General features: G+C 46.7%; 1 protein-coding gene across 2 annotated transcripts; it reads right to left on the reverse strand.

Moving 5' to 3' along the window:
• Positions 1 to 2504: 2504 nt before the first annotated feature.
• On the reverse strand, positions 2505 to 14972 carry mul1 (mitochondrial E3 ubiquitin protein ligase 1). 2 transcript variants are annotated; one of them, XM_078425294.1, is made up of 4 exons: positions 14851 to 14972; positions 11898 to 11985; positions 10753 to 10873; positions 2505 to 5936 (listed from the first exon to the last, which is right to left on the reverse strand). In XM_078425294.1, the coding sequence occupies exons 1-4, from the start codon at positions 14953 to 14955 to the stop codon at positions 5207 to 5209; spliced, it is 1044 nt and encodes a 347-aa protein (XP_078281420.1). In that variant the 5' UTR covers positions 14956 to 14972; the 3' UTR covers positions 2505 to 5206. The 2 variants fall into 2 exon arrangements, with proteins under 2 accessions (XP_078281420.1, XP_078281419.1); XM_078425293.1 differs by having other exon boundaries at positions 14818 to 14964.
• Positions 14973 to 19776: the final 4804 nt, after the last annotated feature.

The raw sequence follows: 19776 nt of genomic DNA on the forward strand, positions 1-19776 counted from the left end.
GTCATGGGGAGAACGTACAAACTCCGTACAGTACAGCACCCATAGTCAGGATCGAACCTGAGTCTCCGGCGCTGCATTCGCTGTAAGGCAGCAACTCTACCGCTGCGCCACAGTGCCGCCCTGGTTAGCAGGCAACAGACCTGGTTAGCAGGCAACAGACCTGGTTAGCAGGCAACAAAAGCTTTTCTCTGTACCTTGGTACATGTGACAATAAACTGAATTAAACTAATACACTGCAGATGCTGATGTAAATGGCCCTAATGTTGTAACTCTATTGAGAACTGGAGTCACAGCCAGAACATTGGGGCCATTTAGCTCTGCATCTGCAGTTTCGTATGTCCCCATTGCATGTACAATGGTAGATTAAGCCTTGAGCGTGGCTGAATCGTCAATGGACACCCCTCATTTATTAATGAATGCACAGACTGAAACTGCTTTAGCCCAGCAGAGAGACGATTAGGTAATTCAATAGCAAAACTGGGTCAATCCCTCATAAATCAAGCTTAGTGACCATCCAGATGCAAATGTACTAGATTAATTTTACAGATTATACTTGTAACTATTCACTGCATTGTTTGGAAAATGCACGCCACTTTTATTGTTGCAGTTTCATTCCTTTGGTCTTTGAATAGATTCTGTCTTCTGAGTTAATCAATTTTGGTGGCTGTGCAATACACTGAACTGTAAGTCGCAAGGTTCATCCCAAGCTCCAGGGCATTGCCTGATGCAGTCACAGAATCATGCAGCATAGAAACAGGTCCTTCCTTCAGCCTGCCAAGCTGGCCATTAACTATAGCTCAGTCTGAAGAAGGGTCTTGACCTGAAACATCACCTCTTCCTTTTCTGCAGAGATGCTGCCTGACCCGCTGAGTTGCTCCAGCTTTTTGTGTCTATCTTCGGGGTAAAGCAGCAACTCCAGCTCCTTCCCACATATCAAGTACTGTAGAGCACTTCTACATGGGTTGCCACCTTGCCACGGTGGAGAGGCTTGTGTGTGCCTGAGATCCTGAGAGCTAAACCGCCTGGAGCCGTGCTCCTGTGAGGGTCACCCATGGCGTGCTGGTCACGAGGGAGCATCCCGTCAAAGAGCAGCTCAAGACGACCTCAATGGTGGGACAGGCGGAGGGTGGTGGCTGGCCTAAATGGTGGAGCATCACAACGGCTGGGAAGGCAGAAGGTGGTTGCAGAAGCCAGGGAGTCCCAACCGTGGTGGAGTCCATGCCATTGGACCCGGGTCTGTCTCGGCCAAAGACTGTGTGGTGGCTGTCTGTGCATCAGATTCCCCATGTTAAAAGATGTAAAGGGCAGGGATTCACCTGGAAGGATGTATCCAACAATCTGTACCTGCAATTAAATGTGTGGCTCCGGGATTAGCCTCTTCAGCTTTAGAGATACCGCATGCAAACAGGCCCTTCAGCCCATCAGGTCTGCACCGATCAGCAATCACCCTGTACCCTAGCAATATCCTATACCCTAGGGACAATTTACCATTTTACCATAGCCCATTAACCTGTAAATCTGTACGTCTTTGGAGTGTGGGAGGAAACCAGGGCACCCGGAGAAAACCCACAGAGTCATAGGGAGAACGTACAAACCCTGTAGACAGCACCCATATTCAGGATCGAACCCAGATCTCTGGCGCTAGAAGACAACTCTACCACTGCGCCGCCCCTTATTTAAAAACCCACTGTAAGGACCCACCAGGTGGCCAAACCTACTCAACTACAAGTGATCACCAATGTTGATGACTGTAAAGTAATCACATTTATTCATACTTGGTCCATAGCCTTCTCAGCCTTGGCAACCCAAGTGCTCACAACTACTTTAAAGGGTTCACCACCCGCATTGCCGTTTGCAATCATCCTCTGGGTGAAAAGGTCCTTCCTCAAATTCCTTCTAAGCCTCTTGCCTTTAGCCTAAACGATGTCCTCTGGTTGATGCACAACTATGGGAAAACCAACGACCTCATTTTTGCCTCTCATGACTTTGTACACCTGGCAGGTTCCTTCATTCCAAGGAAGCAAACCCAGCCGACTTGGTCTCTCCCCATACACGAGACCCTTCATCCCAGGCAACATCCTGGTGAATCTCAGCCGTCCTTTCCAGAAATACTCCAAGGCACATAAAATCAGTACCTGCAGCAGTAAAGTTAAATATCATATCATATCATATATATACAGCCGGAAACAGGCCTTTTTGGCCCTCCAAGTCCGTGCCGCCCAGTGATCCCCGTACATTAACACTATCCTACACCCACTAGGGACAATTTTTACATTTACCCAGCCAATTAACCTACATACCTGTACGTCTTTGGAGTGTGGGAGGAAACCGAAGATCTCGGAGAAAACCCACGCAGGTCACGGGGATGAAGGGAAATGACACAGAAAGATATTTCTAATACTGATCTGCAAGTCCTTGTTATGAGCAAGGTTTTTTAAAAAACATATTCGCTCTCAGGCAATCCTGTGCTCAACAGTTCAGTCTTGTCCAATGTTGAGTGTCCCATTACATATTTATTTTTCTTTCAAACAGAATTATATACTATTGTATAATTGATGCCATGAGCTAGCTTGGCTTTTGATTCACTGGGAAGCTCGAGAGTGAATGCAAGATAAGGTTGTTGGTACAACGCGTTGCTTCATTTTATTAGTAGTCACCACTAATTCTGTTACTTCCCATTCATTTCATCACAATTTTCGGAGAGTGGCGATGACTTATTTTCCCTCGACCTCTTCTCGGAGGCAAGGATTGTAACTTTGTTCTGCTTTCTTTGATCAACACAAGTTCAAAAGGGGGTTGTTTTTTTTTCATGTTTGAGAGAAACGTCAATGTTTTCCTGAGGCTCCAGAGCCATTCAAATTCGGTTTCCTTCAAAGGGAATGCACATGACATGAAGCACACAACTGATTTACACTAATATCAACAGACAAGCCTCCCGTACATAATCAAATTAATTCAGGTCTACCACAGATTTAGCACTGGATCTATGTTTGGGGACGGAGTTTACCATTAAGGATCTGAAAATATGTCTGTAAATTGTATCGCATAACAGATTTACAATACAGCAACTAGCACGGCAAGTAACGATATGAAATAATATTCCAGTACAATAACTTGATCTTCCCACCCCAAAAGTAAAACATCCCTCTCGTGAATGTTACACTTTCATAATCACATGATCAAAATACCATTCAGGAGTAGATGCACTGGGCTTCTCAAATCTATTCCACCATTTAATAGGATTACAACAGATCAGACTAATAATCTCACACAGAAGATGGAAAAGAACAAGACAGGAACAGGCCCATCAACTCACAATGTCTATGCCGAACATGATGCCAAGATAAACTAATCTCTGCCTGCATGTGATCCATGTTCCTCTGTTCCCTACATATCCATATCTCCGTAAAAACCTCTTAAATGCATCCTCGTATCTGCCTCCACCATCACCCCTGGCAGTGCATTCCATGTACCCACCAACCTCTGTGTACAATAAACCTGCCCCATACATCTCCATTAACCTTTGCCCCTCTCATCTCAAAGCTACAAAATAAGAGACGTCAGTTCAAAATTGATTTGTCCAAGTATTTATCAAGTGTCTACTCCTGCATTCAAAAATGTTGCTTCCATTTTCATTTGCAATGGAGGGGTCCTAAGGCACACTACCCTCAGAGAAAAAATAATTGCTTTGTTTTTAAATCTTTAATGGGTGCCCCCTTATTCTTTAACAACAATCCTCTATTTCTAGATCCTCCTGGAAAAAGGAATCATCCCCACCAGGGCTCCTTAAGAACTCATGTCTCAGTCAAGACCCCACTAGAACCCATTAAGCTACACTTAGTTTCGTTTAGTTTAGAGATACAGCGTCGAAACAGGCCCTTCAGCCCGCCTAGTCCGCACCGACCAGCGAGCCCCGCACATTAACACTATCCTATACACACTCGGGACAATTTGACATTTATACCAAAAAGTTAACCTACAGGTCTGTACGTCTTTGGAGTGTGGGAGCAAAAACAAAGATCTAGGAAAAAAACCTACGCGGTCACGGGGAGAATGCACAAACTCCGTACAGACAGCACCCGTAGTCGGGATCGAACCCGGGTCTCTGGAGCTGTAATGCAGCAACTCTACCGCTGCGCCACCGTGCCGCCACAAGGTTAACGAATGAGAAACTGGTCAACAAGCGTGAGGAGTGAAACATAATTCTAGTGGAACCTACTGCTGAGGAACAGTTCATTGGAGTGGGTTGAATTTCATGTATGTTTGTAAAATTTAATAAGGAGTAATTGTGGAACAAAGGAAATTAACTGGACAGAGGGAGGGAGGAAGGAAACCATGTTAAATGATAAGAAAACAATATCACGTAGGGAGGGATAACGTTGGAGGGAAAAAACAAAAACGGTGAAAGAAAATGTCTCCACATTGACTCAGTTAGGAAGGGTAGAGGCAATAGCTGAGTTTGCTTAGACAGCATAGTTGCCAAGGGACAACTACAGGGAGAGACAGATGGATGGGCGTGAAGGTGCAGATCGGGTAGACAGTCAGAGCTTTTCCCCCAGGGGGGAAATGTCAATGACCAGAGGGTATAACTTTAAGATGAAAGGGGCAAAGTTTAAAGGAGGTGCGCGGGGCGAGTCTTTTACATAGAGACTCGTGTGTGTCTGTAATGCGTTGCCAGGGAATGGTGTTGGAGGCCGGCATAAACAAGGCGATTAAGAGGCATTTAGATAGGCACATGAGGATATAGGGAATGGAGGAGTATGGAACATGTGCAGGTACATGAGATTAGTTTATCTTGGCATCATGTTCAGCATGGACAGTGTGGGCCGAAGGGCCTATTCCTGTGCTACCCTGTTCTACGTTGTGTGTACATACTTGGAACCCAGGTATTTTAGAGAATATCATGAGTACTGAGACAGGTCTGATCAGCAATCTCATAGCAAGCAGCTTGAGATTACAATACGTTAGAATCTGACAGAGTTTAATCAGGATACACACTGAAAAAAAATCACATTTGCTTTATAAAAGCACAATTGCCACAGTACGCTGGGAAACTAGATTAGAAAAGTCTGAAGATGAAAATGAATAAGCACCAACAATAAATATTCCATCATCATCATCAATAAATATATATTCCATTGAAAAAAAAGGATTCCACAGGAAAGGTGATAGGTCTGTGGCAAGGAAAGAAGAAGGGCGTTAATATTTAGCTGGTGTACAACAGGACTATTTTTAAGACAAGATGCCTACAAAGGGGGCATGTTTTAGGAATGGGCAAGGCCTCAAAACAACCGTCGCAGGAGCAGATGTGTCCACATGGCAGGAACACACAGTTCCAGTCCCTGATCAGGCAGATGGCACAAGCATTGTCAGAGACCTCATCCTCCTCCAGGTTAAGCTCCTGCATACGCTGTTTCTTCATTGCCATCTTCTCGTCTTGATGCCTTGTCTGTTCCTGTTCCAGTCTGCTGCGTTTGTACCGCCGCCAGAGCACGAAACATATGGCAGCACAGGTTGCAACTCCAAACAGGAGGGTCAGGATTTTCCACTGCCGTACCTTGGACTCGTGCCTTTGAACCAGAGACTTGAAGTCGAGCCTGCATAAGTGGTACTGCAGCCCTTGCCTTGAAGGTTGAAGCCTGATGAGATTATTGTCCAAGACCAGTTCGCCGACCCCAGTCACCGCGTCGCCGGCTCTCAGCATTTGTTCCATCTCTGTGATCCCCTTCGGCCGTTCCCCGCTGATATAATGCACCACGATGTTTGGAAGCGACTGCACTGCGGGGTAGAACTTCTGATACACAGTCTCCAGGTTCAGCTCGGACGACTCCAAGGCTTTCATCACCCTCACTGAGGTGTTAGGGGTGCCATCAGCCAACACAAGGTCAAAGGGCACAGTGTTAGTCCTCTGATGAATAATCTTTTCACAGTCATTCCTATTGAAGGCAAACGGTCAAAGCTGGAGTTAATACGATACGATAGAACTTTATTTATGTCAGGAGGGAAATTGATCAGCCGACAGTCAAAAAAACAAGTGGAAAGGATTGGGGATGTGCAAGATTGGGGAGGGGATGGGGGGGAAAGGGAGTCAGTCTCAGTCTACACCATGACAGACGGGGGAGGAGTAATACAAGCAATTTAGTTATTAGCAACAAGTATTAACAATGATTAACAAGCAATTAATGCCATTTACTTTAGTTTAGAGATACAGCGCGGAAACAGGCCCTTCGGCCCACCGAGTCTGCGATTTCCCCCCACGTTAACACTATCCTACACACAGTGGGGATACTTTACACTTATATTAAGCCAATTTACCTACAAACCTGTACGTCTTTGCAGTGTGGAGGAAACCGAAGATCTCGGAGAAAACCCACCCGGTCACGTGGAGAACGTACAAACTCCGTACAGACAGCGCCCGTAATCGGTATCAAACCCGGGTCTCTGGCACTGCAAGCGCTGTAAAGCACCACCTCTACTGCTGTGCCACCATGCTGCCCCATTCTGCTCAAGAAAAATCTCTCCTCACTGAACATGGGCATTGCATTTATTTAACGTGCTTCCATTGATTCCTAGAGGAGAATACTAATTTCTTGATTGAAATCTTTGACTTTCTGTTTGCAATGTGCATTACTAACTTGGGGGAAATTAAACAAGGTCATTATCTTTAATGATGCGGCAGGAAATGAAGCATTGTTGAATCCACGTCGGAGCAGTTTGCTGGAAAATTGTCAGGTGGGGAAAACAGACAAAGCCTGCGCTTTGCCACCGAGCAGCTCTGTGATGAGCCGGGCCATCCTGAGTTATTCATTTTCAGCAGCAAGTGCTCCAAGAACGTACCAAACAAAAAAAAACAAATCAGATCACGGTGGCACAGCGGCAGAGTTGCTGCCTTACAGTGCTTGCAGCGCCAGAGACCCGGGTTCCATCCAGACTACGGGTGCCGTCTGTACGGAGTTTGTACGTTCTCCCGATGACCGCATGGGTTTTCTCCGAGATCTTCGGTTTCTTCCCACACTCCAAAGCCATACAAGTTTGTAGGTTAATTGGCTTAGTATAAATCTAAGTTGTCCCTAATGCGTGTTGGATAGGGTTAGTGTGCGGGGATTGCCAGTCGGTGCAGACACGCTGTATCTCTAGACGAAAAAAAGAATTTTGCTTCAAAGAACTTAGAAAAGTTCAGAGGAAGTCAAAATGTGTAGAAAGGAACTGCAGATGCTGGTATACACCGAAGATAGACGCAAAGTGCTGGAGTAACTCAGTAGATCAGGCAGCATCACTGGAGTAAAAGGATGGGTGACGTTTCGGGTCGGGACCCTTCTTCAAACTCCCGATCCAAACTCCCAACTCCCATCCTTTTTTCCAGAGATGCTTCCTGACCTGCTGAATTACTCCAGCACTTTGTGTCTATCTATAGGGAAGCACATCACAGGAACAGGGCATTCACCCCACAAATGTGAATGATCAGCCATGATCACACTGAATGGCGGTGCTGGCTCGAAGGGCCGAATGGCCTACTACTGCACCTATTGTCTATTGTCTAAATTGCGTACCAAACATGATGCTAGGATAAATTAACCTCATCTGCTGCATGTTGCTAAACCACAGAGGGGGAGCAGTGAGAGAGCATGTTGCTAAACTCATCTGCTGCATGTGATGTTTGTGTGCCATTGTATGTTCGTTTTCTTAGTACCTGAACAGCACTTTGGTTGTTTTTAAATGTGCTATACAAATAAAATTGACGTGACTTGATCCACCATCCCTCCATTCCCTGCACATTCACGTGTCAATCTGAAAGACTTAAACACCACTATCATATATGCAGCCAACACCACCCCTGGCAGTGCATTCCAGGCAACCACTCTATGTAAAAATAAAACCGCCCCACGCATCTCCTTTAAACTTTTGTCTCTCTGACCTTAAAGCTATGCCCCCAAGTTCCATCCTGCGAAAATGGTTCTATCTGACTGCCCGATCTACGCTTCTCATAATTTTACATACTTTTAACAGGGCTCCCCTCAACCTCTGATGCTCCAGAGAAAACAATCCAAGTTTGAATATTGAACTGAATGCTATTCCTTTTTTCTTCAATTTCATGGCTCATTTTGATACTGGTGATGCTCAGTTTACAGAAATAAAGCTGTTCAAATATGATATGACTATTCATATTAAAGCAATTAATCCTAATTTAAAACTAAAAGTGCAGCTATTTTTGCTTGACTTGCCATTCTCCTCCATCCTTCTCAAATTACTCTGCTCAGCTTAATCTAAACCAGCTAGTTACAAACTTTGAAACTACTCCCAATATAGTCTCCTGTACATCGGCGATACCAAGCGTACACTCGACCACCATTTCACAGAACACTTACGCTCAGTCCACCAAGGCTTACTGGATTTCCCGATTGCTAACAAATTTTAACTCCACTTCCAAATCCCACATTGTCCTTTCTGTCCTGGGCATCCTCCATTGCCAGAGTGAGGCCACACACAAATTGGAGGAACAGCACCTCATATGTCACTTGGGTTGCTGAATGTGAACCAGCAATATGAATGTCGAATTATCTAATGTTCAGTTTGCAATGATGTATTCCTTCTGGAATCACACCGTCTTTAGTCAACAACTGGACTGTCGGGGAACCTTCCTGATTGGCATCATTTTCCACTGGCCCATATTTGTCCCGGTCTTGCTTCCAGTTCACCCACCCCTACAATCAGTCTGAAGAAGGGTCCCAGCCCGGAACATCACCTGTCCGTTCTCTCCAGAACTTTGTGTCTACCTTTGAAACTGCTCACCCATTTAATTCGTGTTTGCCAAACACAGATTAAGAGAGAAATAACATCTAAACCGTGGCTTTCCATCCACTTAAATGATTATAAAAAGGTCAGATTTTTCAATAATGGCCTGCAAACTATCCACAAAGCATGTATCTTGTACCTGATGTGCCATTTAACAAGCAAGCCCATGGAAGAGTACACATGAAGTTTGTACACTCATGCACCAAAGTGGAAGGGGACAGGCGGCATGGGAAAGAGTGGAGATAAAAGGGAAATATGGGACTCAGGGATAGGAGACAGGCAGGGAGGAGCAGGGTGACTGGAATGGTGGAAAGAAAGGAACGGAATGGTGGGGAAAATATGGACGCAGTTGAGCGAAGGGCTCTTTTTCACTACCCCCCCCCTTCTTCAACCCATCACTCCCCCTCCGGCTTTACATTTCCCTCCTCTACTTCTCTGCTTATCTGACACCTTTTTATCTCCTTTTCGCCTCTAGCCCTTGACACTCACTCCACCCATCTACCAATCAGCTTTTTTGTGTGTTTTTGGGGTTGGGTGGTTTGAGTGCCTATTTAATGCTTTTATTGTTGGACTGTGTTTTTGGGGGTTTTGGGGTGTGTGATTTGAATGCCTATTTAATGCTTTTATTGTTGGACTGTGTTTTGGGGGGTTTTTGGGGTTGGGTAATTTGGGTGCCTGTTTAGTGCTTTTATTGTTGGACTGTGGGTGATTGAATTAACATTTTGTTCAAGATGGCCGCGCCGTTGTGTTTGGCTGCCTGCCACTGTATGTTTCTTTTTTTTCCTAGTCAGATGTGCAGCACTTTGGTCAACGTGGGTTGTTTTTAAATGTGCTATACAAATAAATTGACTTGACTTGACTTGACCTTCCCTCCCTCAGCATTTCCACCTATCACTTTGCCTCGCCTCCACCTCTTTTCCAGCTTTCCTCCCAGCCCGCTACACTCCATCAGTCTGAAGAAGCTACACGATCCAAAATGTTGTCTGTGTAATCCCCTCCACAGATGCTGCCTGATTCACTGTGATCCCCCAGCATTTTGTTTTTTTCCCTCAGGATTTCAACACCTGCAGTTTCTTGTGTCTCCACTGCATTGCACATGTTCTATACTTCAACTGAAATCATATTTTGATAAATTTTCTTCACGTTCCCTTCAAGTACCTTTGAGAAACATAACTAAGAACTGAATTCGCTCCTGCAATTAAGTCCTGTAGATGTCTTCATTATAATTTAGATTAGAGATACAGCATGGAAACAGGCCCTTCGGCATGCTCAGCCAATGTAACCCATTCACACTAGATCTATGTTATCCCACTTTCGCATCCACTCCATATATATAGGGAGCAAATTTGCAGAGGCCAATTAACCAACAAACCCGCACGTCCTTGGGGTGTGGGAGCAAACTGGAGGAAATCCATGGAGAACATGCAAACTCCACATAGACATAGCACCCGAGGTCAGGATCGAACCGGGATGTCTGGCACTGCACGGCAGCACCACTGTCACCCCAATTTTATTTTGGAAAGTTTATTACTCGCTACCTGATAATATGAAATACATTTTTTAAACTCCAAACGTAAAGTTATGATCGGCAGTTCCAAGCAGCAGGGTAACAATGGAAGTAGATCTAAATTAAAATACTGGAGGCCAAATCACTGGATGAATTGAAGAGAGAATGAGATAGAGCTCTGGGGCTAGTGGAATCAAGGGATATGGGGCGAAGGCAGGCACAGGTTCCTGATTGTGGATGATCAGCCATGATCAAAATAAATGGCGGTGCTGGCTCGAAGGGCCGAATGGCCTCCTCCTGCACCTGTTTTCTATGTTTCTATGAAGATGGTGTATCTGGAATTTGAAATTTAAAATATAACAAAAATCATTGAATTTCTCAGCAGGTCAGGCAGCATCTGTAGAGAGAGATAATACACCAGACTAACCATTCCTTGGGTTGTACAAACTTACCAAAGGTGTGTGGTCCGATTCCATACTGCATTATGCTCTTTTAAAACCAGTCTGTGTATTACCCCATTGCAACCATCCACAAACTGGCTGTTCAGAGTCTCGTCGACAGGGGTAACCAAACCTGAAGCAAAAAAAGAAATGTTGTAATTCCTGCCCTGATCACCAGCTACTTGATTGATTGAAAGATACAGCGTGGAAACAAGCACAGCAGTTGACCACTGCTTTCCCAACATGGAAGCTGCAGTATCACAAAGGTGTACAGCAGGACAACCTATAGACATTCATTAATGCACATCAATGTTCCTGACAGGTATTCATTGACGTACCCCAATGTTTTGGGATGGGTATTCCTTGACGCACACTGCAACACTACAAGGTTCTTGATATTGATATTAAGGGGTTGGACACGTTAGAGGCAGGAAACATGTTCCCAATGTTGGGGGAGTCCAGAACAAGGGGCCACAGTTTAAGAATAAGGGGTAGGCCATTTAGAAATGAGATGAGGAAGAACTTTTTCAGTCAGAGAGTTGTGAATCTGTGGAATTCTCTGCCTCAGAAGGCAGTGGAGGCAAATTCTCTGAATGCATTCAAGAGAGAGCTAGATAGAGCTCTTAAGGATAGCGGAGTCAGGGGGTATGGGGAGAAGGCAGGAACGGGGTACTGATTGAGAATGATCAGCCATGATCACATTGAATGGCGGTGCTGGCTCGAAGTGCCGAATGGCCTCCTCCTGCACCTATTGTCTATTGTAAAATTAAATAAAGGATTAAAAAGAGCATGTAGGTTTACTTGTATTAGTGTTATTGTATTTGTATACTAATGTTTTGAGAATGTATTGTTATTGATGATAAGAAATTAGAAAGAGCGCACAATTTCAAGGGTCACAATCTGTATAAAAAATTGACCGCTCTGATTGGAATTTCAGAGCAGTATGGGAACTGGGATTGTGCTGTTCTCCTTGTGTACAAGAAAATAAAGTGTGTCTGGAAAATTAATGCAAGTGGTCAGAAACCAGTTGATCGGTTTCTGACCCCGAGCACTCAGGGATGGGAAATAAATGCTCGATTCCATTAAAAAAAAAAAAAATCAAAAATATAGATAATGGAAGTAAAGCAGCAGCAATAAATAACATCAATAAATGGTACCTTCTACAACAGCATAGGGAAGGCATTTCCCCGGTGCATTTAGCAGAACAGACTTGAGATCTTGATCCAGTGGAAATTTTGGTGCTTCCTACAAAACACAACAACACATTACTAAAATGCAAAATCTCTACACAGACTGCAGTCAATTAAATTATTCCACCACAAAGTTACAGAATACCGGATGTGGAGAGCAAAAACCAAAAGGTATTTGAAAACACAGGCAGCGAAAAACCCAGAAGGTAATGGTGGAGTGAATTTAAAACTAATCTGGCACTTGATGATGAAGGTGGTTTGATGGTGAATTTGCACAGCATTAACTTGTTACTCTTTGGGGGGGAGGGGGGGTTCAGGCCCTGGGGAACGGTTTCCCTTCTCCAGTTTCTATGTTGCATGTCCACTGACAAACCAATCCTTAATGTTGGGGCGCGGCCAATTTCTTGGATTTCTTGCAAATTTTTGGATTGAATTCTTAGTGCTAGTTGTGATATTAGCTTGGCACCAGTTCACACACACACACAGTGAGTAGGCATAGACCATTTGGCCTCTCATGCCTGCAACTCCATTTAATAAGGTCATGGTGATATTTAATTTCAGCATCGCTTCATGCCCTGCACGAACATAAAAGTCATAGAGCTGTACAGCATGGAAACAGGCCCTTCTGCCCACCTGGCCCATGCCAACTAATTCTGGGCTTGTCCCATTTGCCTCATATCCCTCTTAACCCATTATCCTTAGTTATCAATTATTTCAACATGTATAGTGACAGCTTCCATAACCCTCTTTGACACTCAATTTCAAAGACTCACTCCCCTCTGAGCAAAGAAACAACTTCTGATGTCTGAGTTAAATGGCCACGCCTAAATACTGTGACAGTGACCCTGGTTCTAAACAACTCAGCCCTGTCAAACACCAACTCCGCACCTAACCTGTCATACATACCCTGTAAGAATTTTATACATTTCAATGAGATCACCTCATTGTTCATCTCACATGAGCAGCTAAAAGCCTGGGGACACAAGAGATTGCAGGTGTTGGAATCTTAAGCTATACAAAGTGTTGGAGAAACTCAGCAGGTAAGGCAGCATCTGGGGAGGGATTGAACATACTGAAGGTGGCTCCAGACCCGAATCATCACTTGTCCGTTCCCTCCCCTTATCCACTGAGTTCCTCTAGCTCTTTGTGTTTAGGCTGCTTAATCTCTTCTCATGCAACAAATCTTCCATCCAAGGAATCAATCCGATGAACATTTGCTGCGGTTCTTCTGCCCCAACTAAGGGGGCGGCACAGTGATAGAGTTGTTGCATTACAGCGCCAGAGATCCAGGATCGATCCTGACCACAGGCGCTGTCTGTACGGAGTTGTACATTCTCCCTGTAACCGTGTGGGGTTTCCACAGGTGCTCTGGTTTCCTTCCACACTCCAAGGAAATACAGATTTGTAGGTTATTTGGCTTCGGTAAAATTGTAAATTGTCCCTAGTGTGTAGAATAGTGCTAGTGTACAGGTTAATTGCTGATAGGCGCAGACTTGGCGGGCCAAAGGGCCTGTTTCTGTGCTGTATCTCTAAACTAAAGTCCAGTTCTGTATCATCAGCAAACTTGTATTATACATTCTCCTCATCCACATCAATGACTGTAGATTGAAACTGTTGCAAGCCCAGCACCAATTCACTCGGCAAACCTGCCTCACCACAAAATGGTCTGTTGCTTTCTATTTTAAAAAAAACAATGTTCTGGAGTAATTCAGCGGGTCAGGCAGCCTCCCTGGAGAACATGGCGAGGTGATGATTCGGGTCGGGAACCATCTTTGGACTTTGGGTTCAAATTGAAGAAGGGTCCCGGTCCGAAGCAGTGCCTGTCCTTTCCCTCCACAGCTGCTGCCTGACCCACTGAGTTCCTCCAGTACTTTGCCTTTTGCTCAAGATTCCAGCATCCACCATCTGTTGCATCTCCTGATTAGTTCTATTGTTTCCCGGCCATTATTGTCCTCAATGTACCTTAGTACATTATCGAAGGTATTCATTCACAAAATGCTGGAGTAACTCAGCAAGTCAAGCAGCATCTCAGGAGAGAAGCAATGGGTGACGTTTCGGGTCGAGACGCTTCTTCAGACCCATTAGTCTGAAGGGTCTCGACCTGAAGCATCACCCATTCCTTCTCTCCTGAGATGCTACTTGACCTGCTGAGTTACTCCAGCATTTTGTGAATAAATACCTTCGATAATGTACTATCTGGCTTTCGAGCTATCTGACTAGCTAGCTAGATGGTTGGTAGTTAGATAGCAATTTGGCCAGATGGCCAGAAAGTTAGATGGTTAGATTACTAGCTAGGTAGAGAGATGGATATCCATCTAGCTATTTGTGTGTCCAGTTATTCGAATGCCCGATGTTTAGTTAGATAGCCAGTTAGCCTATAAGGGACAGATAGGTGAGCTCCCCCACCCATTGGGGGGGGGGGGGGGTAGGTAGGTAGGTGCACCCATCACCCATGATTGAATGACGGAGCTCCACTGGAGGAGCACACCCCAATTTCACCCACTGGAGGAGCACACCCCAATTCCACCCACTGGAGGAGCGCACCCCAATTTCACCCACTGGAGGAGCACACCCCAATTCCACCCACTGGAGGAGCGCACCCCAATTCCACCCACTGGAGGAGCGCACCCCAATTTCACCCACTGGAGGAGCGCACCCCAATTTCACCCACTGGAGGAGCGCACCCCAATTTCACCCACTGGAGGAGCGCACCCCAATTTCACCCACTGGAGGAGCGCACCCCAATTTCACCCACTGGAGGAGCGCACCCCAATTTCACCCACTGGAGGAGCGCACCCCGCCCCCGCCTATTGGGGGAGCGCACCCCACAAACATCCTCCCCCCCCCCCCGGCGGCCGTCACACCGCAAGGACCCGAGCGCACTCACTCCCCGCGGCCGGTGCCGGTGCCGGGGGCTGACCTGCAGACGGCGGGCGGCGGAGCAGGCCCGCCCCAGCCTCCAGTAACAAAGACCAGCGGCCGCCGCTGTGACCGTCCCGGCCGCCGCCACCGCCAGCAGCGCCATCACCACGGCGACGGCCCCCTCCCCCCAGCGCACACAACCGCGCCCCTGGCGGCTGGAGGTCGGGAGAGGGGAGGGGCAGGGAGAGGAGAGGGGAGGGGCAGGGAGAGGGGAGGAGCAGGGAGAGGAGAGGGGCAGGGAGAGGAGAGGGGAGGGGCAGGGAGAGGAGAGGGGCAGGGAGAGGAGAGGGGAGGGGCAGGGAGAGGAGAGGGGAGGGGGCAGGGAGAGGAGAGGGGCAGGGAGAGGAGAGGGGAGGGGCAGGGAGAGGAGAGGAGCAGGGAGATGCAGAGCCTGGTAGAGAGATGGATATCTATCTCGCTATCTGTGTCCAGCTGTATCTAGCTATTTACCCTCCCCTCTCCCCCTCCCCCACCTCACCCCCCCCCCACCTTCCCCCCCATCCCCCCCCTCCTACCCTCCCCCCCTCCTTCCCCCTCCCTCTCCCCCCTCCCTCCATCTCTCTCCTCCCCTTCCTTCCCTCCTTCCCTCCCTCCTCTCCCCTCCCTCTCCCCCTCTCCTCCTCCCCTCCCCTCTCCCCCTCCCTCCACCTTCCCCCCTCCTACCCTCCCCCCTTCTTCTCTCTCCCTCTCCCTCTCTCCCCTTTCCTCCCCCTCCCTCCCCCTCTCTCCCCTCTCTCCGTCTCCCCTCTCTCCCTCTCCCCTCCCTCTCTCCCCTCTCCCTCTCTCCCCCCTTTCCTCTCCCCTCTCTCCCTCTCTCTCCTCCCCTTCCCCCCTCCTTCATCCCCCCTCCCCCTCCTTCTTCCCCCCTACCTCTTCCTCCCTCCCAACCCTCTCTCCCTCCCCCACCTTCTTCCCCCCCTCCTTCTTCCCCCCTCCCTCTCAACCCCCTCCCTCTCTCTCTGATGAGTGTAGGAAGGAACTCATCTTCCGATGTGTGTAGGAAGGAACTGCAGATGCTTGTTTAAACCGAGGATAGACACAAAGTGCTGGAGTAACTGAGTGGGTCAGGCAGCATCTCTGGAGAAAAGGAATGGGTGACGTTTTGGGTCATAAATTCATAAGTGATAGGAGCAGAATTAGGCCATTAAGCCCATCAAGTCTACTCCGTCATTCAATCATGGGTGATCTATCTTTCCCCCTCAACTCCATTCTCGTACCTTCTCCCCATTACCACTGACACCCATACTAATCAAGAATCTATCAATCTCTGCCTTACATATACCCAATGACTTGGCCTCCGTCGCTGTCTATCGAGACCCTTCTTCAGTCTCTGAGGAGCAGCTGGGAGATTATAAGCACTTCACACAAGTAATCCTTGTTTAGCATTTTGTTTGCTGTGCTAATAACTCTCACTTATTTTGTCCTAACAAAGGTGTTAGACACAGAGTGGAAAATCCCGTGATAGCAGCAGTGAAGGGATTATCCGAGTGAGCGTGCAGTTTTAGACTGTTCCTCATGCAGACACACCACCTCTGGGGGAGTGGTAGCAGTCACTGCAATGTTGGGTCAAAGAGACCCGGGCTATTAATCCCCTGATGAGAGTTTAAACAGCACCTCATATTCCACCTGGGTAGCTTACAACCCAACGGAATGAACATTGGATTCTCCAAATTTAGATCACCTCTCACAACCCCCCCCCCCCCCCCTCACCCCACCCTTTCTAATACCCCCTCCCCTACCCCTTCTGTCCCCTGTGCTCCACCTGGACTCCCACCTATTTCTCCCCTCCACTTACACCCACCCCCTCATAGCACATAGACAAGGGTGGCAAGGTGGTGCAGCGGTAGAGTTGCTGCCTTACAGCACCAGAGACCCGGGTTCGATCCCGATTACGGGTGCTGTTTGTGCGTTTGTACGTTTTCCCCGTGACCTGCGTGGGTTTTCTCCGGGTGCTCCGGTGACCTCCAACACTCCTAAGACACGCAGGTTTGTAGGTTAATTGGCTTAGTAAAATTGTACATTGTCCCTAGTGTGTGTAGGAAAGTGTTAGTGTGCCGGGAATGCTGGTCGGCGCGGACTCGGTGGGCCGAAGGGCCTGTTTCCACGCTGTACCCCTAAACTAAACAGTATGGCACGGTATGCGGCCCACATTATCCGTGGCGAACATGATGCCGAATTAAACTAATCTCCTCTGCCTGCACATGATCCACATCCCTCCATTCCCTGCACATCCATGCGCCTATCTCTTAGACACCACTGTCATATTTACCTCCACCACCACCTCAAGCAACGTGTTCGAAGCACCCACCACCTTCTGTGTGAATTAAATGACTCAGACATCTTCTTTAAACATTCACCCTCTGAGCTTATTGCTATGCCCTCCAATATTTGATATTTCCAGCCAAAGAAATACGTTCTGACTGTCTACCCGATATTGTAAATGTAATATATTTGGACTTCTTTGCAGTGGACTTCTGTTGAGATTCATCCTCGCTGTGGGAAATCAATGTTGTTTATTTACTCAAGTATTCAATGGGGAATTTGTTTGACCAAGACAAAGATCATGCCATAATTGTATCGCGTAGCACTACATCAAAACTACGCCTTTTTGAACTCTAGACTGCTCTTTATTACATCTGCAGTTTCACGATATCACTCTATTAAATGAGTTTTAAAGTGGAGACTGGATAGGCTGCAAGTGAAGGAGGCTGAGGGGTGACCTTGCAGATGTGTATAAAAAATACGAGGGGCATAGATAGGATAAATAGTCACACTCTTTTTACTCAGGTAGAGGAGTCTGAAACTGGAGGACATAAATTTAAGACGAGAGGAGAAAGATTGAAAGGGCATCTGACGAGCCTAATTCTCTCATCGAGGGTGGTGGGCATATGGAACAGTCCCCAGGAGGTTAAATGGCTTCCTTCAGTCCGCAGAGACCGTTCCCTCCGTAACTCCCTGGTCCACTCGTCCCTTCCTACCCAAACTACCCCATCCCCGGGCACTTTCCCCTGCAACCGCACAAGATGCAACACCTCTCCCTTTACCTCCCCCCTCAACTCCATCCAAGGACCCGAACAGTCTTTCCAGGTGAGACAGAGGTTCACCTGCACCTCCTCCAACCTCATCTATTGCATCCGCTGCTCCAGATGTCAACTTATTTACATCGGCGAAACCAAACGCAGGCTCGGCGATCGCTTCGCTCAGCACCTGCGCTCAGTACGCATTAACCAATCTGATCTCCCGGTGGCTGAGCACTTCAACTCCCCCTCACATTCCCAGTCTGCCCTTTCTGTCATGGGCCTCCTCCAGTGCCATAGTGAGTCCCACCGGAAATTGGAGGAACACCACCTCATATTTCGCCTGGGCAGCTTGCAGCCCAGTGGTATGAACATTGACTTCTCCAACTTTGGATAGTTCCTCTGTCCCTTTCTTCCCTTCCCCCTTCCCAGATCTCCCACTGTCTTCTTGTCTCCACCTATATCCTTCCTTTGTCCCACCCCCCTGACATCAGTCTGAAGAAGGGTCTCGACCTGAAATGTCACTCATTCCTTCTCTCCTGAGATGCTGCCTGACCTGCTGAGTTACTCCAGCATTTTGTGAATAAATACTTTCGATTTGTACCAGCATCTGCAGTTATTTTCCTACACTACAGAGTTTGTTGGTTAATTGGCCTCTGCAAACTGCCCCTAATATACAGGCAGTGGATGAGAAAGTGGTATAACATAGAACTAGTATGAAATGGTCAGAATGGGTGAGCCGAAGGGCCTTTACCACGATGCATCCCTAATCTAAACTAAATTTACGTTCGGCAAAAAGCACTTTCCCTTAAAAGATTTAGACTCTGGAGTAAAGATCATGTAAATGATTTGTAACCTGAAAACACAAACAGAGAAAGCTATTAATGCTAAACGGGTCTGACAGTATCTGTCGAGAGAAAAGCACGTAATCTTTAAGCTAATGACCTATCATTTGAATGGTTTGTGGTTTTGTAAGTGACTCAACATTTGTGATTCGAGATGTGAATGCCAAAGGTTCATGTAGTTATTAATATTTCATAATCTGGCAGAAGTGTTGCTTCTGTTATTTAGAGAATAATTGATATGAATATAAAAATAGAACTGAGAACATCAAACAATACAACACAGGAACAGACCCTTCAGCCTAAAATATATGTGCCGACATAATGCCTATATAAACTAATTTCTTTCATTTGATTTGTGTGCCTATCGAAAAGTCTCCTTAATGCCTCTGTTGTACCTGCCTCCATCATCACCCCTGGCAGCATATTCCAGGCACCCACCACTCTTTGTGCAAAAAGACTTGCCACGCACATCTCCTTTAAACTTTGCCTCTCTGACCATAAAGCTATGCCCTCTAGTCTTTAACGTTTCCTTGGAAAAAGGTCCTGGTTGTCTGTGCTATCTACTCATCTCATAGTTTCTTTCAGGTTTCCCTTCAACGCTCCAGAGGAAATAATTCAATTTTGCCAGCCTCATAATTGAGGGCAGCACGGTGGCACAGCGGTAGAGTTACTGTCTTACAGTGCCAGCGACCCAGGTTCAATCCAGACTACATGTGCAGTCTGGGCCGAGTTCCTAAGTTCTCCCAGCGACCGTGTGGGTTTTCTCTGGGTGCTCCAGTTTCCTCTCACACAGGTTTGTAGGTTAATTGGCTTCTGTAAATTGTAATTTGTCCCTAGTGTGTAGGATAGTGCTGGTCTGTGGGGTGATCGCTGGTTGGCCAAGGGGCCTGTTTTCATGCCGTATCTCTCTCTCTAAAGAACAAAGACAGGATGATCGATCACAAATCAGCCATGATCTCACTGAACAGGCTCCAGAGCTTGATCAAACTCCTGCTCCTATTGACTTGAAGCTCAAAGTTGATATTTTTTGTATCTGATTTTTTGTGATTGGAATGAAGTAAC

Source organism: Rhinoraja longicauda, chromosome 30 (genome assembly GCF_053455715.1).
Source record: "Rhinoraja longicauda isolate Sanriku21f chromosome 30, sRhiLon1.1, whole genome shotgun sequence".
Lineage (NCBI taxonomy): Eukaryota > Metazoa > Chordata > Chondrichthyes > Rajiformes > Arhynchobatidae > Rhinoraja > Rhinoraja longicauda.

Excerpts from the sequence above, each read along its gene's own strand:
- mul1 (XM_078425293.1), bottom strand. The coding sequence starts at position 14,955 with ATGGCGCTGCTGGCGGTGGCGGCGGCCGGGACGGTCACAGCGGCGGCC. Across the intron at positions 10,874-11,897 it reads TCCCTATGCTGTTGTAGAAG|GTTTGGTTACCCCTGTCGAC; the intron begins GTACCATTTATT and ends TTTTTGCTTCAG. Across the intron at positions 5,937-10,752 it reads AATCGGACCACACACCTTTG|GAATGACTGTGAAAAGATTA; the intron begins GTAAGTTTGTAC and ends TGCCTTCAATAG.